The sequence below is a fragment of the Mycteria americana genome, chromosome 15, assembly GCF_035582795.1.
Source record: "Mycteria americana isolate JAX WOST 10 ecotype Jacksonville Zoo and Gardens chromosome 15, USCA_MyAme_1.0, whole genome shotgun sequence".
In the NCBI taxonomy this organism is placed as follows: Eukaryota; Metazoa; Chordata; class Aves; order Ciconiiformes; family Ciconiidae; genus Mycteria; species Mycteria americana.
In genome coordinates, this window is record NC_134379.1 from 13,230,052 (window position 1) to 13,252,476 (window position 22,425).

The 22,425-nt window shown below is 61.3% G+C and overlaps 1 protein-coding gene across 1 annotated transcript; it reads left to right on the forward strand.

Annotated features, from left to right (window-relative positions):
* The first annotated feature begins 291 nt into the window (after nucleotides 1-291).
* MLXIPL (MLX interacting protein like) lies at nucleotides 292-22,301 on the forward strand. Its single transcript, XM_075517952.1, has 16 exons — nucleotides 292-587; nucleotides 8,400-8,506; nucleotides 8,663-8,745; nucleotides 8,953-9,042; nucleotides 9,832-9,876; nucleotides 10,184-10,382; nucleotides 11,168-11,245; nucleotides 15,732-16,580; nucleotides 17,204-17,277; nucleotides 17,757-17,931; nucleotides 18,609-18,721; nucleotides 18,907-19,026; nucleotides 19,329-19,456; nucleotides 19,817-19,940; nucleotides 21,157-21,286; nucleotides 21,748-22,301. Exons 1-16 carry the CDS (start codon nucleotides 292-294, stop codon nucleotides 21,867-21,869), a joined length of 2,733 nt encoding a protein of 910 aa, XP_075374067.1. The 3' UTR covers nucleotides 21,870-22,301.
* Nucleotides 22,302-22,425: the final 124 nt, after the last annotated feature.

Below are 22,425 nucleotides of genomic sequence, written 5' to 3' on the forward strand. Positions count from 1 at the left end.
GCCTGGCTGACGGTGCGCCATGGGCGGGATCAGCCGCCACCACTATAAATAGGGCTGACGGCAAGCCGCCCTGGCAAACCGAAAGCTGAACCTTGGAGCGTGGAGGAGACGGAGTGGTCTGGAGTGGGGCGAGCAGCGCCGAGGAGGAGGTGTGGTGTGGGTGTCCTGTGCTGGGGAGCCCAACGGCATGTGCTCGATGCCAGCACAGCGCCCATAGGGCTCCAGCACAACCAGGACGTGGACCACAGCGCTGGGGCAGACTGATAAGGGCTCCCCAGCAGGCGCCAGGCAATGGCAGGAGCTCAGGTGGGGCTCCCTGGACCCTTTCTGGAGCCCCCAGTTGGGCCATGCCCTGACTCTGACTCTGACTCGGACTCCGAGGATGCGGCTGTGGGTGGCACAGGGCCTGGCACCAGGGCGCAGAACCCCTCCCAGGTCATCCACAGTGGCCACTTCATGGTGTCATCCCCACACAGCGACTCACTGCCCCGCCGGCGCCACCACCGCACTGAGCCTGAGCCAGCTGATCCCCGGAGCATCGACCCAACTCTCACCCGGCTCTTTGAGTGCATGAGCCTGGAGTACAGGTGAGTACGAGATCCCTCTCACTGGCATGCATCTCATGGGCTCCCCCCAGCTCTTTGAAGGCATGAGGCTGGCTGAGCATCACTGCCCCTCTGGGAACCTGCTGCTAATTGCCAACTGATAGCATCCTCATCTTCTTGTCCATTGGGCTGTGATGTGCAATCTGCTCAAAAGCCATCATCCTGGGAGCTTTCAGAGAGAAAGAGCTGGTGCTGGGTTGTTGGTCATGGAGCCAGATAAGATGTTCCTCCTCTCTTTGCATGTAGCTTAACCCTCCTCCACCTTCCCATGAGATGTGGAGTCACTGCGCCCAGCTGCAGCACCCTCACAGCCAGGTCCTGCACACTCTGTAGAGCAGCAATAACCCTGTGGGCAGCCAATGCTCAGTCTTTGGCAATCCAGCCCAGAGCGGGAGTCCTGCCTCCCTGTCCTTGACTCTGCCCACTTGTCCCGGAGGTTGTTCCAGGACGTGCAGCAGCACTCAGGGCTGGATGGCTGCAGGGGGCTTTGTCCAGGGCCTCCTGAAAGCTTCCCCCCTTCTCTCCTGTAAAATCAGATGGGTGACTATGTTGTTTCCCCAACCACACAAATCACCCAAGCTCAGGATGCTAGGGACCTGCTCATCCCACAGTTCCTCGATGACAACAGGAGAGCCTGCATCATGTCTCTTAGTGCCTTGGTCCACATTCTTGGAGGCAGCTCCCCTCTTTTGCCAAGGCCCCAAGGTGTTGATTTCTCTCAAGCATAGCATCAGGGTGACTTGCTCTACTAGCGTCAGTGTAAAACTGCTTGCATAGCTTTCCCAAAATGTCCAGATGAAAACCTGGCATGACAATGTCCTATTGGTGCCGCATGAAAACAAAACAGCCTTGAAGAGTTGCACATTACCTTGTTCCACGCAGGGTCTCATTCAGTGGCTGACCTATCAGGTATGCCTTGAAGTCCTTGAGCACTCAACACGATAGAATATGTGGTCGCCAGCAGAGCAGCCCTGGTGACGCTAGGCACTGGGACAGCACTCCAAGGGTACTAGTTGCCACATAGCTGTGTAGATTTGGCGCGTCGCCACATCCCAGATTGCATGGTTTGCTCACAGCCGGTGTGGAACAGCTCTCCTCTGAGGTGCTGGTGAAGCTGGCACTCTGCGGGAGCACAGTGAGCTTCAGCATGGGGTGACCCAGCTGAGGGTCATGCTTCCCGGTCAGGCAAGTCACCCCTGAGTGCCACGCACAGGGGACACTGAGGCACTGGTGGCCTCACTCTCTTTTGCTCTCCCAGCCCCATACTAGCTGTACTCTGATCGTTGCAGCCTGGGGCTGGAGGAGCAGACACTGCTCCACCTCAGGGCGCTCAAGCTCTTGACTCCTGAGATGCACCACAGCCTTCGTGTGCTCCTGAGCTCTGGTGCTCCCTGGGCAGAGGGGAAAGGGGCAGGGTGCAAGTGCTTTGGCAGGTGGAGCAGAGCACAGCAGCTGTATGCCACCCAGGGCTGACCATTACGCTTCAAACAGGGCTCCATCACTCCAGATCTCTCTACCCCTTGGACTCTTTCAGGGCCTTGTTTCCCTCCTGCATTTAGCATGACAATGCATGTATCAGCCCCAAGCCCAGCACCATGGCAAACCGTAACTGCAGTTGGACAGTAGCCCTCAGTGAGGAGGATCCACATCAGCCACAAAGCACTAGTGCCACCACTGATGGCCACCCTGGAGTCCAGAGCACTAGAGATGTCTCCTGGCTGCCTTGGTGCAAGACTAGGTCTTGGTCAGCACCTGTGGGAGCAGTTCTTGGTCTGCCGTGGAGCCAGGGTAGCTGCAGGCCATGGGACCCAACCAGGGAAACACTGACATTGGATGTTCTCCAAATTTCATGCTTGGTTCTTCTCTCTTGGAGTTCCTTCCATCCTTAGATGCTCTCCCCCTCCATCTCTCAGCTGTAATGCTCTGCAGCTTACCAGCACTCTAAAACAGGATGACAGGCACTGATCAGAGATCAGGTTCAGGTGAACCTGGACCTGCGATGCAGTGCTGGATATGCCTCTCCACAAGTGGGATCAGACTCTGGCTCTAGAGCTGACCGCTCTGCTGGCTAGCTGCTGTTCAGGCATTTCTTTTCTCCCTTTGGAAACCCATGGCAGCTTTGCTAATACATTTTTGACAGACTTGTAAGCAGTAGTTGGAGGAAGGTACAGAGGGGGGGAATGGAGTTTAAAGATACTTGGTGCACCTCTACTTTTAGTCTTATCTGATTTGATACTTCTCTGCATCACCTGCCATTTCATACCTTCCCTCCCAGCCAGGTTCCTCACAAGGTGTGTTGGTGCAGCACAGCCTCCGTTGGAGTGGCCAGCCAGATGTCCTCCAGTCATCAGGAGTGCATCCACAGTTATGTTGTAGACTAACTCGCTAACAAAGCAGGAACCACAGAAAGGTATCAGTTGGGAGGCACCTCTGGAGTTCATAGCCTAACCTCTGTGCAGGGCAGGGCTAACTCCAAAGCCAGATCAGGTTGCTCAGGGCCATCACTCTGATGGATGGAGGCCAAGGATGGTGAGCCCACCACCTGTCCACCCTGTCCCATGGCTGCACCACTCTCACAGGGAAGAGTGCTGTCCATGGCTCTAATTGGATGGCTCTAATTGGCCCTCATTTCAGCTTGTGCCCATTGCCTCTTGTCCTTTCTTGGTGCATGTCTGAGAAGTGTCTGGCTCCATCTGCTCTATAGCCTCCTTTGGGTAGTTGAAGACAGTAAGTAGACCCTGTCTTCACCTTCTCTTCTTCAGGCTGAACAAACCCATCACTCACCCTCCTCTTCTGTCATGTACATTAGTCCCCAACCATCTTAACATCCTCCTCCAGAATCACTCCACTTTGTGAACCTCCCTCTTTTATTGGGGGGACCAATCTGGACACAATATCCAGACTTGGTCCTACCAGTGCTGAGTTGAGGGGAACTATCACTTCTCTTGACCTGCTGGCTGAGCTGTGACTGTTTCAGCCACCGACTCCTTGTTGTCCAAGGCCTGGCTCACACCATTTCAAAGGGAAATACACTAAATTCTCTCTAAACACTTGTTTTTCAAAGGCTGTTTTTCAAAAGCTGAATCCAAAGGCTTTCCACCCCAAGGATCTGCTGTTTTATCCCCCCATGGGTGACTGTGTATCACCCCCTTGCTGGAAAAGAAACACTCTCTCCACATCAGGGCTTGCTTCTAGTGGTAACTTGTTTCTTCAGATTCCCCAAAGAGAGGCAACTCCCCCCCCCCCCAACGTCTTCCTCCTGGTGCTGGAGGTTGGGATGAAGCAGTTTCCAGGCCCTTTGTACCCATTTTCCAGGACACTACTCTCCTTCCAGCAGCATTCCTGCCAAAGACTTCATGATTCTCTTCTGCTCCTTCTCCTGCAACCTGCTGTGTTTCTTGAATCCCTTCTTTAGACTTTCTCCTGTGGGTGGACCTCCCTGCAGCACATGTGGCCTCCTCAGGTTCCCCCCAAAAGCTGAGCATGTGGAGCCGAGCTCCTTCAGGAACTGTTCACACCTTAGCACTATCTCCCCAGCTGAGCAAGCTTTCTCCCCATCACCACAGTGTCACTCCCCAGCGTCCTGCCTTGCAGAGCTGGTCTCCTGGGCTCACACACCTTCCTGTCACCCATTGCAGGGAATCACTGGGTGACTAACCTGGGGAACTGTCCTCCTGAAGGGAGAAAAACTGGGTGCAAAGGGGAACTGCAAACTGCAGACACCCATGGTCTTATCTTGTGCTTCAGAAGAAGCCTCCTGTAGCTCTTTCCAGAGTGTGATGTAGATTAACCTCCTCTTCTCTCCTGCAAATACCAAGAGGGAGATTTAGCAGGTAGGGGCATCAGACTGGTAAGTGACGTGGAGTATTAACTCTGCCCCTTTCATGATTTAAAACAAGGTAGGCTTTGATTACACCCTTGCATGCTGAGTTGGTACTAATTCATCCTCCTGGCAAGCTGGTAGCAGCCTCTGAGGCTTTCCTAGAAGAAGTGGAATTGCTGCTATAGCTTTGCCATACTCTCTAATTGATTCTCTAATTCACAGTGCCTTAAACACTCATGCACAGGGGCAGCAAGCACCCAGGCAGAGACCCCAGTGATGCACACGCTGAGCTGCCCTCTCCCCATTTCCTTCTCTAAGGGTTAGTCTGCACTTTCCTTTGCCCTCCTGGCAAATCGCTCACCTCAGTTCGCTACAGTTCACCAGCATTTGCCCGCAGCCCTGTGCACTAGCTCAGACCCGCTGGAAGTGGCTCACGCTGATGTGGCCACATCCTGCGATTCCTGGGTCCACCCCCACCATTTGCTGAGGCTTCGGTCTCATCCAGACCTAACACCAAAATAACTGGTTGTGGAGATGTACCTAGCTTCGCTCGCAGCTATACAGCTTCCCAGACAACTATTTGCAAGAGGATTTAAACGACTTCCCTTCTCATTTGGAGCACTTCATGCTCACTTTGCACGGAGGTAAATGGCTGCCCAGGAGGCAGAGCTGTAAGGGCAGAGGCGCTCCTGTCTGGGAGTAAATACACAGAGCGGGTCCCTATCTAATCCCCAGTACAGTCTATTAACACCTTTGTTACAACACTACCCTCAAATTACCCCAGATGCACCCGTGCCGGCTGCAGTGCCTGACGGGGCAGAGCTCGCTCCCTCCGGAGGCAGTGCAGCGAGCAGCCGAGCTGGCACAGCAGCCTTTTCATCAGCACAGCACAGTAAAGAAAAAAGCTCAGTCGGACAGTAGAGATTTGAAGTCAGATTTTAACACAGTCGTTTTTTACTTGGGGCCACTTTTCAGGAAGATTGTGGTTAGATTTTTAACTTACTTTCCCAGACTCTGGATCTTAAAACATAAAAATTCAAGAAAAAACATGATTTTGGTAGCAAAATTTGTGAGAAATCGAACATGAGCTTTTAGGACTTCCAGGAAAGGCTGTCGCCTCTCAGCCAGTCCGGGGCCAAGCTGTGTCCTGGCAGCCCAGGGAGCAAGGGGGGCTCTGACAGCCCCACGGGGGATCCTGCTCCTGCTGCACTTGGGAAGGCTGAGCAGGCTTGTATGTGCCAGAGGACCCTCAGCTTAGCTGTTCCCCTCCTGCTGCCGCCCCTTTCTCTTTGTGCAGCCCTGCATCTCATCAGGTCATTCCTCCCCCCTCCTCTTGCTGTTGATGGAGAGCAAAATACTCATTTCGCCATGAAAGCAGGGGCTGCAACACCTTAAACTTCTGGACGGGCTAAATGAATCACAGAGCAAACAAGGCGTGACTGGCTGAAACAGAGTCAGTGCTGACCCACGCTGGGTTTGGTCCCAGGCTGAGCCCTGCTCCCACCTCACCCCATCCCACAGAGACCCCTTAGCCGGTAGTGGGATCTGTGTCCCCATTTCTCCAGCAGCGTGGGGCAGCGGGACCTCCAGCCTGTTTGGGGCATCCCAAGCCTTTCTCGCAGCTCAGTGTGGGGTTTGCATCCATCTCCCCAGGGAGATAATTTCAGGAAAGTGTGGGGCCATTTTCAAGGCAAACCAGGGAGCAAAGATCAGTCTGATAAGCCCCCAAACTAAAAGGACCATTAATGGGGAAAAAAAGCAGTTAGTGGTGAAGTCCAAAGGCATCTCCCCTCTGCCTCCAGGTCCACAGCAGCTCTGTGGCCACGGCCCCACCAGCCTCACGCATGGCTGAGGTGCCCGTCTGCGGCCGTGGGGCTGCGGTCCGCAGGCTCCGGCCGCTCCTTTAAGCTGGCTGTCAGGGCAGGAGACACTGGTGAGGAGCATGGCTGGGTAAGCCTTGACCAGCAGGATCTGGCCACGCCTGGGAAGCCTGTCCCTTCCATTGGCTCCTCTGCTTGGCACCACCGCACTGTTTGCCTTGTGCCGCTGGGGAAAGTTCAAAATCCTGGTGATAGTGGAGTGGCCAGCGCGTAGCCAAGTCCTTAACTCTCTGCAGGCTGGAGCCGCAGGGGCATGGGTCCTTCCCCAGTCCCTGGGGCCATGGGTCGGGCTGGGTCTCCCTGGGGAGACTGTCCCTGTCCACCCCCGCAGGTGGGAGCACCCGCTCCCAGACACGTCCCTGCGTCAGGCTCTGGAGCCGGAGGGGTCCCCGGTCCTTGTCCCCCACAGTGAGGACAGCAGCGCTCTCCTCTCCCCTCTGCCCCAGCACGCTCCCTCTGGCCACAGAGCCGTGCAGGACCAGCACAGGGGTCTCACTGCCTGCACTGCTGCCTGTTTGGTGCCTAGCTCTAATGTCGAGGACAGCACCCTGTCTGCAACAAGCCACCTGCATGCTGGGCTACACAGAGCTCCAAGCCGAGCTCAGCTGGCACAGCCGCTGAGGGAGGGAGCCCCACTTGCCATGCCATGCCATGCCGTGCAGCAGGAGGCAGATTTCAAGGCAGGTTAATGCAGAATCGGCCAGAGCCTTTGTTTGAGGGTGCTTGAAGGTTTCACAAGCTTGAATGAACAAGTGTGCGGCTTCTTAAAGCATTAGCCAGGCACTGCTCTCATCCCCAGCACCTCCCTGGGGACACAGCCCGATGGCACCTTGGGGTACACCCGAGGAGATGCTGGCAACGGGTGGATACGGCACCCCTACACCCAGCGAAGCCTCTACCTTTCTTCCTCCCTGCATGTGCCAAGGATAAGTGGGACCCAAAGCAGTACCAAGATCTTTAAGGGAAAAATTCTTGGCTGGGGAGGGACGTGAGCTTCCCAGAGAGGGATGCCATGCAGCCTCCAGCCTGCTCTCAAAGGGCCCCTCCATGCAGCCTGCATTGCCCCGAAGCCATGCCCTGGTGGGTGGGAGAGCTGGGGCAGCCACTGGGCTTGCAGGAAGAGGTGAAAAGGACCCCAAAGTAAGGCAGAGAGACCCCAGCCTCCCCCACGGAGCTCATGGGGCAGCAGGACCCTCAGGACCCCTGCCGATGGGTGCACGCAAGAGGGCTGTGTCCCTCAGCTAGAAGGAAACAAGACGATTAGTGAAATGAGGCTGCCTGCACTGCAGGCCCCATTAGGGACATCACCGCCACCAGGACAAGCTGCAGAACAAACACAGCTGCCTCCGGGAGCTGGGAAACGGGAAGGAGGGAGCCCAGCTCAGGCTGGGGGCCGGGGCAAGGGGCGCAGGTTTGCAGGGATGGGTGCGGAGAGGAGCTCAGGGCAGTGCTGGGCTGTGGGCAGGGCTGGTCCTGCTCTCTGCCCCTCTTGAGGCACAGGCAAGCATCCCTTAATGTCCTTAACATCCTCCAGCTTGCTGTCCTGCCTTCCCCAGACCCACGCAGATGGCTGCCCCTGCCCACCCCGCTGCCTGTGCCTGCCCCCAGCTGAAGGTAGTGTTTCCAAGCCCTGCCTGGCATTAAAAGGAAGGTCAGAAATAGCTGCCTAAATGCTGCAATGTGGCAAGAGCCACAGCAACATGTGTCCCCAGGCATCTCGCCTGGGCGGGAGATTTCCCTTCCCGTACCCTGGGGCCAGGATGCAGCCATCCTGGTCGGGGGCAGCGGGGTCCCACCTCAGACTCATGGTTCGGGCCAGTGAATCAATTCCTCCATGTGTTGTGCTTTAATCCCAGGGGCTTGAGAAGCCTCATGTGGGTCTGTGAAGCTCCCAGTTTAGGTCTGTGCTGCTCTCAGGGTGAACAGGATCTCAGGATGCTCCTGTGGGTGCTCCCATTCTGCGCCTGCTCCAGACTTGCCACCAGGCTGGTGGCCCTGGGCACCTCTCAAGGCACGGCCCCTTCAGGAGACCCCAAACTGGGAGGGCTCTGGGATGGTGCCCCTCAGCCTCTCCTTTGCTTGGTGTTTTAGTGGGAAGCTGGTGTCTCCAAAGTGGAAGAATTTCAAGGGGCTGCGGCTGCTTTGCCGGGATAAAATCCGTCTCAACAACGCTATCTGGAGAGCGTGGTACATCCAGTGTGAGTACAGGGCCAGACCCTGCTCCGTCTGCGAGTGCTGGGCGATGTCAAGTGGGATGGGGCTGGCACTGGGGCAGCGATGTACGGGTGCGCAGGCACCCCCCCCGCCCAGGGATGGAGCCGTGGGTAAAGCCAGCTATGTTTTCCCCTGTGCAGATGTGGAGCGGAGGAAGAACCCTGTGTGTGGCTTCATCACCCCGCTGGAGGGGTCGGAGGCTGATGAGCACCGAAAACCAGAGGTAGGGCATGGTCCCTCACAGCTCTCTGGGCCAGGAACAGGTCTGGGTGGCACAAGTGGGAGCTGGGGACACGCAGGGGGCAGAGCTTGTTGTATTTCATAGATTTGCTGGGAAAGGTGTTTCTGACGTGGCACAAGGAAATCAGCCCTGGCTGCGCGGTGCTGGGGCTGGGAGGCTCAGCTGTGACCCCCTGTCCTGCCCCCCCAGGCTGTTGTGCTGGAGGGCAACTACTGGAAACGCCGCATCGAGGTGGTGATGAGGGAGTACCACAAGTGGAGGATCTACTACAAGAAGCGGGTGAGCGGCTCTGCCTGTACTGCTCTCCATCCCATGGCGGTGCCAGCGGTGGGATGGGACGTCAGCGTGCCCAATGTGGAGCTGTGGCTAACCGGGAGCAGGACATGGCAGGCTCTTGCCAGCATGGGAAGGGGATGCTGGCTACCCCCATGGTTTCGATGGAGGGGAGCTCGGTGGGGACCCTATTCCCAGCTGCCTGCAGTGCTGTGGTGTGCTCCAGCAGCCCGACCTGGGCTGACTGTGCCCTGCCCAATGCACGACCCAGGGCTGGGTTTGGTGGCACACCCGCAACACATGTGTTGAGGTGGGTCAAGCAGGGCCACAGCTCACCCACAGTACTCCAGCTGGGCTGGGATTTGCTGGCATGCTGCTGGCAGCCACATCTCACCCCAGCAGCATGTGCGGCCAGGCAGGCCGGGTGGCTCTGCGTCGTTCCAGGTGCCCACCCTCGGGCATGCTGACACCACGAACATGGCTGCCTGCCATGCAGGTTGGAGCGCGGTCCCGCCTCCTCCCCGGCCCCTCACTTGGGACCGATAAAGGCCAGGGGTGTCACAGGTGGGCAAGGTGCTGACAGCCTCACACTGCCACTCACCGCCAGTCCCACCGCTGCGGCGGCTGCTCAGCCCAGACCCTGTAGAGTAAAGGCAGATGTGAACTCATGGCGGCTACGCTGAGCCCCCCAGGGACACCCCTCCTGAGCACTGACCCCTCTGCCCTGCCTCTGGCTCTGCCCCACACCATGCCTGCCCTGGCTGGGGGGTGACACAGGATGTCTTCTCCTTGCAGCTCCGAAAGTCCACCCGGGAGGGAGAGCTCTCCAGCCCAAAGCAGGTGAGTCCACTGGGGAAGCAGGGGGAGGAGGGAAAAGGGGGGCTTGCAATGTGGACCCCTGTACTGGGCAGCTTGGGAGAAGGGCGGATGAAACCCCCGGGGTGTGACGAGCCCAATGTGATGGGATGCCAAGAACTTGGGATGCTGGATTCACCCTTCTGGAAGCACCAACATGCCAGGTGTGAAGCTTTGGAGTGATAAATGCTGCGGGGAGCATTGGAGCTGCCAGGGAGAGCAGCTGGGGAGGCAGGCATGGACCTTACCTATGAGAGGGGCCCACTTGGCTCCTTTGCTCCATCTCATGCAGGATGAGGATGTCTGGAGGCCAATGGAGAAATGGTGCAACCAGCTCTTCTGCAATGTGGTGCCCATGCTGCTTGGGGATGAGGAAGAGGAGCCAGGGGGTAGGCAGCACTTTGACTTGGACACCTTCCTCTCAGACATCTCTGACACCCTCTTCACTATGACACAGACACCCAGTGCCCACCAGGAACTCCCTGAGGATGGTAAGTGCCCCAGACCATGCTCTAGCAGGATGTGGAGGAGGTCCAGGTGGGCAGCACACACCATAGCACCTTGCTGCCTCTTGGCTTAGCCCCTGAGAGCTGCTGACTGTGTCCTTTGGGCAGACACGATCCCCTGGCATCCCTCCTGCTGGGGCAGGAGGACAGGACACTCCTGCCCTGCCCTGCCCAAATGGAGCAGGGAGCCACCGGAGGAGGGGATGCTCCCGCCCTGCTCAAACAGAGCGAGAGCTCCATTTGGGCAGGGCGGGAGCATGCCCTCCTCCGGTGGCTCCCTACGGACCAGCCTGGGCTGTCCCAGTTGGGATGGGCTGAGGTGCCCAGGGAGTGCCAGTCCCGTGAAGGACCTTGCACCAGACCCCAGGTCAGGACTGCCAGCCCTGGGTAAGCAGCGGGCAGGTCCTGCCTTCCATGGCCACTCTTTCCTGTCCCTGCCCGGCCAGGTCCCTGGAGCTCCTGCAGCACCGGGCAGGTCCTGTGCCAAGGATCAGCCTTTCCCTGGGGTTCTTGGGTGCTGGATGAGGTCCCAGAGGTGGTGGTGGGCAGGGTGGTGGGGACAGGATGGCCCTGGATCTCCACAGGGTGGGCACCCATCTCCCTGCACATGCACGACTGCAGGACAAGGTGCAGCGATGCAGGGTGACTCTGGGGTGCCACGGAGGGGTGGCAGCCAGGCAGGTGTGAGGGCAGTGGCGGGAGGAGCTCTGAAGGGGGGTCTTGGGGGTGCAGTGGCTGGGCCCTGATGTTGCAGCTCTGCCCTCTTCCAGCATATGTTGGGAATGCTGACATGATACAGCCGGACTTGGCACCCCTGCAGCCCAGCCTGGATGATATGGAGATCTCAGGTAAGAGCCAGCCAGGCTGCAGTGCCACATCCCCCACAGGCCAGCATGCTCTGCACCCATGGCAGCCCAAAATGGGGCTGTCAGAGGGTTGGTCAGGCAGCAGCAGGAGCTGCTGGGACAGCCAGAAAGCACCGGACATCCACTGGCATGGAAACAGCAGCATGCATGGGCCAGGGTGCTGCAGCAGGCTGTGGGGCAGGGGCTTGGCATGCCTGCCTGCACCCGGGGCAGAGCCACAGCAGGTCAGGAAGCGCCTGGCCAGGAGCTGTGGGAGGGGATTTCTGCAAACAGAGGGTCTTTCCAGGAGTGCCAAACCACCTTGTTTTGGCTGCAGACACAGGAAGGACAACTGTCCCCCACAAGAAAGAGGAAACCTATAGGGAGCAGGTTCTGTGCTGCTGTGTCCCCCTCCTCACCCCACTCCCTTACCAGCCCCAGGCTGAGCAGCCTGGGGGGCTGACTCGGAGCTAGGACCCCATGCTGGGCTGTGCTACGTCCCCTGGGGACAAGTCACTGTCCCTGCCAGGCTGGTCCAGAGACAAACCTGGCACTGGTGTCCAGCTGGGGCAAGGGGGCTGCCGAGGGGAATGTCGGGAAGCGGGCAATGGCAGCCTCCTCCCATGGGGCTGCCACCAGCACTGCCATGCAGGCTCTGAGCCATCAGTGTCCATGAGAGCTGTGGAGTCAGTTGGGATGTGTCCTGGTCCCAGCTGTGCGGTGCAGTGTCCCCATATGCCAGGGCAAGGCACCGCTGGTGCACACTGCACCAGGGACCAGCTCTGCCCTTGAACGTGCCAGAGCCGGTGGCCTGGGAACACTTTGCAGGGTGGGAGCCGGTGTGGGTTGGTGGCTGCAGCCCTCCCAGGCAGCTGGTGGCCTCAGGCAGCACCAGCATCTCTAGACCCCCCTGCACATCTGTGAGCACCCTGCGAGCTCCACGGCTGGTCTCCACTTCCTTTGCGGGAGGAAACAAGGGTGCTTGCGCCATACGGCTGCGGGGTGATGCAAGACCAGATGCTGGCGGGGAGCAGACTGGGGCACTCTGATGTGCCAGGTCAGGCAGTGGGACGTCCTGGGGACGGATGGGGAGGGAAAGGTCCTGCCAGCTCTCCTCGATTCATTCCCCCCAGAGGTCCCATCAGGATGAGCCGTGCTGGGAAGAGGGTCTGTCCCCACTGCTGGTCCTTTGCCTCCTGTCCCCAGGTGCCCCACGTGGGCATCAGTCACTGGGAGGTGAGACAGCTCCAAATGGGTCAAATTGACACTTGACAAGTGTCCCTTCCCCCGGGAGGTCCTGCATGGGCTGGAAAGCCACACCAACCCCTTTCAAGCAGCACCTTGCCGCAACAGTGTCACAGCAGCAGACCCAGCACCTCTCTTTGTGGACCCAGCTGTTGTTCATGCCGCCAGCGTGGCACGGCCTTGTGCTCAGCAGGAGATGGCAAGGGGCATGGCGGTGCCAATCTGAACCAATATACCTCTATGAGCAGCCAAGTTGCCTTTTTTTTCCTGGGGAAAAGGCCTGCCTGCATTTTGCTCCATGGTGCCGCCTGGGAATGGGATGGGTCTTACTGCAAGTCACTACATCACAGCAAAGCATCCCTTCCTGTTCTGCCCGTGCCCAGCGGCTCTGCATGTGGGGACTGCTGGGGCTGGGGAGGGTCCCAAGCGCAGTTGGGGTCAGGGACGGTGTCCCAGGTGTGGCTCATTGTCTACCCAGGTACTGGCTGCTGAGCACGGCTGGAGAGAGGCTTGTGTGCCCCGGGGCAGGGCAGCACCCTGTGGGGTGCTCAGAGACTCGTGGGTGGGAGTTTTGTCTGGGACATGGCGTTTCCTGGGATGCTGCATGGCACAGCTCACCCCGATGATGAGGGGTTACAGTCCCGCAACAGCCAAGCACTGCACGTGAGCAATGTGCGCACTGGCGGGACACGGGTGTGCACTGGGCGGCGAGGGTGTGCGGGGCGGAGGTGTAGGAGCAGAGAGGTGTGCGCACACCATGCAATGGGCAACACTGGGGGTGTGTGACCACGGGGCCATGGGAGGAGCGGGGAGGGGAGATGGGGGGTGAATACTGGGTGCTGGGTGCCAGAGCTGCAAGTGCCAGGCAACCCAGTTATGTCCCCAGGGCCACTTTTCTAGCAGGGCATGCGATGGCTTTTTGTGGCTCAGGAGCAGGGATCCCCCCAGCAGCCTTGTGCAGAGCACCGTGGTGCAAGTGTGCAGGGTGGGCACTGTGACGGTCTGCACAGGGCTCCTGCAGGGTCACAGGGCTGTCACCGTATCTGGTGGCTGTGGTAGAGCTTGGTGCCTGTCAGTCAGCGCGTGCAAACCAATCCCCAAATGAGGAAGCACCTCGTGTCCGTGGTGGGTGCCAGAGCACAGTGTGGGGTGGATGGAGAAGTCCTGATGGCAGAGGCAAGGGAGCAGCCCAGCCCTGCGCCCTGCTGGCACCGCGCTCCAGGTAGGACCCATGCCGGGCACTGGGGAGCTGGGGGTGGACTGGCCGTCCCACGGGGTAGCATTGCCCTGCCGCTCTGCAGGGCTCTCCCAGAGCCTGGGGCCAACGCTGGAGAGTCCTTGGTTTGGGAACAGGCTCTGTAGCCCCAACCCCATTGGAGAGCAGCCCCAAGTTTGAATGGAATGCCAAAGGTGTGGTGTGCCAACCACATGGGCTCTTCTCCTTTGAGCAGTGACATGACGTGGCCATGTGGCGCAGCCTGGGAGCAGGTCAGGGTGATGCGATGGTGGAGAGGCGCATGGGCAAGAGCTGTGGGGTGGGGAAGGGGCAGGAGAAGGGGAGGACAGGGAGCCCAGGGGCTGCCAGGCACCTTCCATCCCTGCAGCACAGTGAGAGGCACAAGAGGAATCGAATCTGCAGAGCTGGGCACCAGAAATGCCTATAAATACCCGCAGAGCTTCAGTGCCGGTGGCAGGGGACAGCCTGGCGTGGGCATGGCAGAGGGCTGGGGGAGCGTGGAGCTGGGTGCTGCACCCTGGGGAGGCTGAGACCCTGCCTGGCAGCACCGCAGCCCACGCTGAGTTCCGGCCCATGGAGGGGCAGGGCTGGCTCTGCCATGCTCCTGGGCATTCACGGTGTCCTTGGTAGGGGGAAGGAGCAGTCTGAGGGCTGAGCGGGGCAGCTCAATGGTGGCACTGCCCCTTCTCACACTGGTGTTAGCCTTGGCTGGCAGCGCATGGCACTGCCAGAATTGTCACCATGCTCAGCCCTATGGCATCCCACTCTGCTGGCACGTTTGCTCCTCTGGTGTAGATTCAAAAGGGTCTCAGGCTGTTGTAGGTCCCAGCCAGGGCACCCTGGGTGCTGGAGCCTGTCCCACAGCCTGGAGGGAGCGCAGAGTCCTTGCAGCCCCACTGGTGCCCATGGCATGGCTGCACACGCTGGGCAGGCAGAGCCAGCATGTGGTATCAGCTGGGCTCTGCTGGCAGCAGCACAGGGCCTGGAGGCAGCGACGCTCATACCAGCCAAGGGGCTGGGAGCATGGCCAGGTTCTCCCCAGAGGGGAGCTGCTCCCCGGGGCAGCTGCTCGGGCACTGAGCCTGTGCCAGGGGCTGCCTGCAGGTCAGCCGCCTGCAAACCCAGCCAGCGCTCCTGCTCCATCCTACAGGGAAGCATCCAGCAGCCCCATCCCTGCCCCGCAGTCATCCTCTACAGGGAAACCCCTCCTGGTGGCGATGCCTGAGCCAGCAATGGCACTGGCAGCAGCAGCGCTGGCACAGAGCCAAGGCATGCGTGGGCTGATGTGCCCAGGTAGCTTGTTTCACCGGGGAGGCGGCTGCCCGAAGTGTCAGGCTAGCCCTTTGCACCACAGCGTCTGGGCCTGCGGAAGGAGCAGGGTTGTGGGAAGTGGAGAGGAAGGGAGAGGGAGTCGCGGCAAGGTCACGGGGCTCGGTTTCGGGAAGGCCATGGGATGTGGTAAGCCGCAGGTTGCACGCACGGCAGCGCCGGGGCGGAGAGACGAGCACTCACCACGACCCCAGGGGACTGTCCCCCACAGTTCGGGGACGCTGTGACCCGCTGCTCCGAGCTCCCCCAGCTGTGGCTGCCCCACAGCCTGGGCGTTGTGGTTCCTGTCCTAGCCCGGGCTGGTTCAGGAGGAGCAGTACAGCCACACACCCCCCTGGGAGCAGCCCCAGTGCTGGAGCACGCAGCACCCAGCTGGGTGTCGGGGACAGGGTCCCCACCCTTGGGTGGCACCCCTGGGCGGGTTTTCCTGTCCCCATGCGTGTGGCAAGGCTGCCTCTGGGCGCGTGGGCTGCCTCTTCCCTCCGTACTCCAGCATTTCATGAGCCGCGTGCCAAATCCGCTGGTGGAGCTGGGAGCTGCCCTGGCCCCACAAGGTGAAGGGTCCCCGGCAGTGCCGGTAACAGGATACAGCTCCCCCGGGTGTGCTCCGGGGCTTGTCACCCCCTCTCTGGGAAGGTCCCCTCATGTCCGTCACTCTGTCTCCGCTTGGCCCCACAGATATCTTCACCGGCCACCGGCCACTGCCATCGCAGATGCAGCCGGGCTACCAGGAGCCACCCTGCTTTGTGCCCATGGCCGAGCCCCTGTTTGGCAGCGGGGGGTCCCTGATGGGTGCACGGGGGATGCCCACCAGCCCTGAGGCCCCACTCCCACCTGGCACCCTCCTCCAGGTGAGCGGGACCCCAGCCCATGGCCCACGGCTGCCGGTGACCCAGCCACCCCCCCTGACCTTCCCATGTCTCCCACAGCCCAGCAGTGCCTCCCAGCTTGGCCTCCACGGCACCCTCCTGGGCCCCGAGCTCCCCTCTGCTCCCCTGCCCCCAGAGCACCCCACCACGGCGCCCAGTGGCCTCAGCCCCCAGCTCCGACACAAGCCCCTGCTGCAGTATGGCCTCCCCGGCAAGTGTGTTGGCCTGGAGCCAGCAGGACCCCCCTACACGCCCCCCATCCCATCCCCCGGGGCACCACTGCTGGGCCCGGATCCCCCATTCTCCCCCGCCTCAGCCCCCCACTCCAAGTTCCCCTATGCCAGCTCGCCTGGCCCCTCGCTTCTTGCCCACCCTGCCTCCCCCCTCTCGGCACCCTGCTTCACCCCCCATGCCCCGGGGCTGGGCTACGGCACAGGCATGGTGCCCCCGGGGTACCCCGTCCCAGCTGCCCCCCAGCTCCTGCCCCCTGTCCTGCTGGGCGACCCCAGGTTTGCCCCCCCCAAGGGGCTGCCCCAGGGTGGGGGCGGGCGGCCAAAGGCGAAGCCCAGCAGCACCAAGGCGAAGAGGCTGCCGGGACCCCCCGCGCCGCCCCACCTGGCCGTGCCCAACCCCTGCCTGAGCCAGTTGCTGACCACAGGTAACGGGGCCAGTGGGCTGTGGGGGGACGCAGGGGCGAGCCGGTGGGGGATGCTACGGGGGGAATTGGCGCTTTCTCCCCGGGGTTGGGACAGTGGGGATGCTGGGCAGGGCGCATGGCTGTCCCCACGGTGGAGCAGCACCAAACCCAGAAGTGAAGCTGTGCCTGGGGGAGCTCCTCCAGCTCCAGCAGCCCTGGGAGGGAGATGGGGCCCAGGCAGCCCCAGGGCTTGGCCACGGGCACCGCTGCAAAGTCCCCGTGTCCCCAGCCTGGTCTCCACGGCCCTCCACAGATGGGCTGAGGGGTCAGCAGTGTCCTGCCCGATCCACTGCCCATGCACGCGATGGGACAGGTCCCACAGAAGTTGTCGTGTCCAGCCCTATGCTGGGCTGGGGAGGGGCTGGGGGTCTCTGCCTGCACCAAGGCTCCCAAGAACATCCCCACTGCTGGGAACAAAGGTACCTCTCTCCAGGGGCTGCTTCACCCTTCCCCGGGGCAGATGGGCAGGGAAGGGGCTGCAGCAACGCCAGTGCTGGGGCTGGCTGTCCCGTGGGGCAGAAAAAGTCACCCGAGCCCCGACCCCCTCACGCAGCAGCACCCTTCTGCTCCCTGCCCTCTTGCAGCCAAGCAGGAGCTGGCCCTGGATGCCCCACGCCCAACAGGCGCAGGACTCATGCCCGCATCCCCTGTCTCCCTGGTAAGCACTTGCCTACCCCCCAGGTTGGGAACTGTCCCCCCCAGGTCAGGAAGTGCCTTCTCCTGGTTGCTGGGGCAGGGGTAGAGATGTGGGGAGGTGGGGAGATGGGGCTCTGTGGGGTGGCCCTTTGCAATACGGTGCTGGACAGGCACAGGGCATGTGGACAGGGTGCCAGGGTGGCAGGAGTCACCCGAGTGTTTTCTCCTGTAAAAGAACAGGGCAGAGGTGGGAGACACACTTCCAGGGCCCCTTTCCTGGCGATGCTGCCCTGGGGCAATGGGACTGGGGCTGCCCCTGCAGGTGGTGGGATGCCCCGTGGGGATGGGGCTGCACGTCCACCTCCCCAGTCCCCTCGCGGGCAGCGGGCATTCTACTGTCAGTGCCCGGGCGCCAACCAACCAAAGCGGAAGGTCTGGTCCCCGGCGTGCGTGGGATGCTGCCCCCCCGACCTCCCACTTCCCTCTGCCTTCTCCCAGCAGCAGAGTGCTGTCCCCGACGTCCCTGCTGCCTTCCTCTCCAGAACGGCCCAGCTGAGCCCAGGGCTGGCTCCTTGCTCCAGCCCTTCCCAAGCGGCGCCGGTGCCGCTGGCAGGCACCCAGCCAGGCCCGCTGCTGGTCCCCAAGGCAGAGCGGCTGTCCCCCACATCAGCTTGCGGTGAGTCTGGGGCACCCCAGGGAGCTCCACAGGACACTGTGTTTCCTGCAGGCAGCTTGAACCAAACATTGTGGGAATGTTTCATTTCGGCTTCAATCCCGAATATTTACATTTACCCAGCTGAGCACGGACGATTTCTTTCCATGGGGGAAGGCACAGCCCCTTCACCTGCCTCCTTCTACAGGGGCAAAAGCAGAAACAGGAAAAGACAAAAAGGAGCAAAATGTTGGACTGTGGTTTTGAAAACCCAGAGCTTTTCAAGTGGGAAGCACCCTGCTTTCACCCACAGAAACCAGAGTGGCGGCTGGAAACCAGGCTCTGGTGTCGTTCTCAGTTTCAGTTTGGTGCTGCAGACCACAGTCTTGCTGCCCTCGGGACTCTCTCCTGGTGGTTTCCACCCCAGGAGATGCTGGGAATTTAAAATGTCACATCCCAAATGTTCTCATTTCTGAGCAGTTGTAAAATGAGTGGGATTTGAGATAAGACAAAGCGGTAAGATGTGGTCGGATGCTGGACCGGAGCATCCCCGTCAGCTGAGCAGAGTGGCTGCCCCAGGGCCGGGGTAGCGCTGCAGCCTGCTCCCCTCTGTGCCCATCCCAGCGCTGGACCCTGGTATCAGCCTGTCACGAGGGGCTGCTGCCGCCCCTCTCCCCAGAGCATCACCTTTCCTTTTCCAGGCAGCGACTGGCCCAAGCCCGGCCAGGCTTCCCTGGGACCTGCTGTGAGGCTGGGCACTGGCATCTCCCTGCACCACCCCATGTCCCGTCAGGGCAGGCCCGAGTCCAGCAAGGTACAGAGGAGCAAGCGCTGCCTTCGCTATAGGGGCACCATCTCCATATGCACCCCTCTTTCCTGCTGCCCCCCAGGCTTCCCCCCCTCTCTTGCTGTGAGCTTTGGGACAGCCTGTCCCCGATGGGGCAGGTGGCCCAGGTCTCTCCCCACTGCCAGGAGGTGGCTGACAGCACTTGCCCACAGATGGAGAGCCGCCGCATCACACACATCTCCGCCGAGCAGAAGAGACGTTTCAACATCAAGCTGGGCTTCGACACGCTGCACAGCCTCGTGAGCACACTGAGCGCCCAGCCCAGCATCAAGGTGAGCACCCAGGGCTGTGTGGACCAGCCCTGGGCACGCAGGGACACAGTGTGTCACCTGGGGATGCTGTGTCCTTAGTCTGTCCCCGTGCACGGGGCTCCCTGCCCTGCACACCAGCCCATGGGGCAGGACGCTGCAAGCCCACACCAGGCACATGGAGACTTGCACGGTGCAGCCGTGCCAGGGCAGTCTGGGCTCTGGAGCCTGTGGCAGAAGCTGCCAAGGCTCGGCAGCAGGGAACACGGCACCTCTCGCTGCCAGCGCTGGGGCTCCCTTTGCCGTTTCACCTTGTGGCCCCACAGGTCAGCAAGGCCACCACCTTGCAGAAGACAGCCGAGTACATCTGCAAGCTGCAGCAGGAGCGGGCAGCCCTGCAGGACGAGGCACAGAGGCTGCGGGAGCAGATCGAGGAGCTCAATGGCTCCATCAAGTAAGGGGGGCACAGCTGGGGGAGGCAGAAGGGAGGCACTGCCTGCATCGGGGTAGCCAGGCGGGGCAAGCGGCAGTACCAGGGAGGCAGCAGGACACAGCAGGTCTTCTGAGCACCTCCCAGGACCTGCATTTGACTCTGTCCCCGCTCTCAAACCCTGTTTTGGGGGGGGATGCTCAAGAGGCAGTGCTGTGTGGGACCAGAGCATGGAGCCATGCCCCACAGCTGCCCTGGGAGGGGGACACTGCCTGCCCACTCCTGCTGAGACCTGAGGTCCTGCCAGAGCCTCTCCCCACAGGGCAGCCCCCACGGCTCCCAGCCTCCTGAACACGGACCCACGGCGCTGCTTGTGCCCCACAGCCTGTGCCAGGAGCAGCTGCCGGCCACGGGGGTGCCCATCACGCACCAGCGCTTCGACCAGATGCGCAGCATGTTCGATGAGTACGTCCGCTCCTCCACGCTGCAGAACTGGAAGTTCTGGATTGTATCCTTTGGGACCAGTGCCTGCTGCTTGCTCTGACGCCTCCACCAAACACCAGGGCCTCTGGTTCACCCGCTGCTCCTGGGTCTGAGGGGTCCCTCCAGCTTGAGAGGCTCTGAGGACCACGGGGAGATGTTTCCCAGCTAAGGGCACATGGTGGAAACACGCTGAGATGCTGTGGTTAGGAGGAAGCTTCTGTAACAAGGGAGCAAACGGAGTAGGAGTAAATGGTCAGTCCTCAGGGAGAAGGAAAGTCAATGGCGGAGCTGAGCTCATGCAGGGGACAGAGCTCCTGGTGACATGCAGAGCTCCTGGTGACAGGGGAACTGGCTCTGAGAGGCAGCAGCCATCAATTAGAGATTAGGAAAGGCCCAGACACAAAGCTGGGGACATCATGGCTTGACTTTGGTGGCCACATGGCACACCCTGGAAACCCAGGTGTGCCCAAGCCTGGGACATAAGTCTGGCCTCCACACGGTGGAGGGGACCAAGGGCCAGAGAATGGGTGGTCAAAGGGCTGGGCCTGCTTCTCTGTGAGCAGGGAGGGATTAGACACACTGGGACCATCAAGCCTGTAGAAACTGTGAGGTCTACAAAATGCCAAGGGGCAGAGGGATGGGCAGGCCTTGCTGCCCACACTCCATTCCAGTGCAGGCAGCCTGGACAAGGCAGAGGTGGCTCCTGACAGAGTTTGGGAGCCTGTGGAGCTCCTTCCGCAGGACACTGGGTGTACTAAAGCCAACATGGACTCCAGGACATGCTCATGGTGGAGGCATCTGCTGTGGATTACTACATGCACAAAGTCACCAGTCCCCAGGGGTGGTCCCTGCAGGCTGGGAGCACCAGGGGAGCACACTGGACACACTGGTGTCGTGCCCTGCTCCTGGGCACTTCAGAGGACACTGCACTAGCTGGCTCCTTGATCTGCTCTGGAAGAGTTGTCTTGTGTCTAAACAACCATTTCTGGCAGCCCCAGTCATGACAAGGGTTATGCAGCTCTCCCGCTGCCTGCCCCACGTGACACTCATGTCCCTGTCACCCCAGCAGTACGGGCCAGTGCCCATCGTGGTGCTGTGCTGGGGAAGGCACCCAGCAGGTCTGCTCCACAGCCGGGCAGGGAGGTTTGTCCTGCTGCCTGTAGGAGCATGCTGCCCACACCTGGCGGGTAGGAGACCATGGCCTTGGCAAGGCTGGTCCTTAACTCCTCTGCTCCCATCAGTTCAGTATCATCATCCGGCCCCTCTTTGAGTCTTTCAATGGCATGGTCTCCACGGCCAGCATGGAGAGCCTCACCCAGACGTCTCTCGCCTGGCTGGACCAGCACTGCTCCCTCCCAGCACTTCGGCCAAGTAGGTGGCCCTGCTCCTGTCCATGGCACCCTGAAGAAGCTGGGCTGTCCTGCTGGCACGGACTGACGGAAAAGCAGAGGGGAAAAGGATGGGGGCGGTGGGGCTGGCGCTGCACCACGCTTCTGCCACACGGGAGGGACGCACCCACGGGATGTGCTGGGGCTGTGCTCTCGGTGCTTTTCCGTGCTCCTTTCACACCCATGCTCCAGCTGAGCTGGCTGCTGCTGCCCTAACCCGAGAGCCCGTGTCCTGGCTTGCCAGGGCTCAGCCCCACAGGGTGGGTTTCCCTTCGCCTTTCCTGCCGGGGGCTGCGGCAGGGAGCTGTCGTGCTGTTCCAGGAGCCACGGCGGGGCTGGAGTGGGGACGGGAAGAGCCATCTCCCCTGGGATGGGTTAACCCGGGCCCCTTCCAGCCCCCAAGGCATGGGGGGGGCAGCTGACATGTCCCACCTCTCCCCGCAGCCGTCCTGAGCTCCCTCCGGCAGCTGAGCATTTCCACCTCCATCCTGAGCGACCCGGCCTGCGTCCCCGAGCAGGCGACGCGGGCAGCGGCGGGGGTGGGCCGTGGCGGCGGCTCCTCCTAGCCGCGCCCGGAGGGGCTTTCCCCGCCTCGCCAAGAGCCTCGGAGCTGCCGGTCGAGCGCCCACCGACGCCAGCGAGGAGCCCCCGGCGGGGCCGCGGGGCCAGCACGGCCAGGCTGCTGGAGCAGGCGGCGGTGCTGGCCGGCTGCAGCCTGGGGCCGCGGGGCTCCCTCTCCCACGGCACCGGCTCGGGGAGTCCCTGCCTGCGCAGGGCTGGGGGCGAGGGCCGCTGCCGGCCCCCTGGCCCTGCACCCCAGGGCCTGCCAGACCCCAGAGCGGCTGGTGCAGCGCGGGGCCCTGTCCGCCCGCGGCCAGGGGTCTGGGCACGGGAAGCTCCCGGTGGGGCCCGGCCGTGCAGCCTGATAAAGGACTCGCTCTGCCCACAGGCCCCAGCGTGGTTCTTCCTGCCCCGGGTCGGCTCTGGGGCAGGGCGAAGGGGGGCAGGGGCGGGCAGGGCTGGGCAGGGGCGGGCAGGGCGAGGGCAGGCCCGGAGCGGGGCAGTACCACCCCCCAGCCGCCAGGGGCCGCCCTGCGCGGAGCTCGCAGGGGGAGCAGTGTG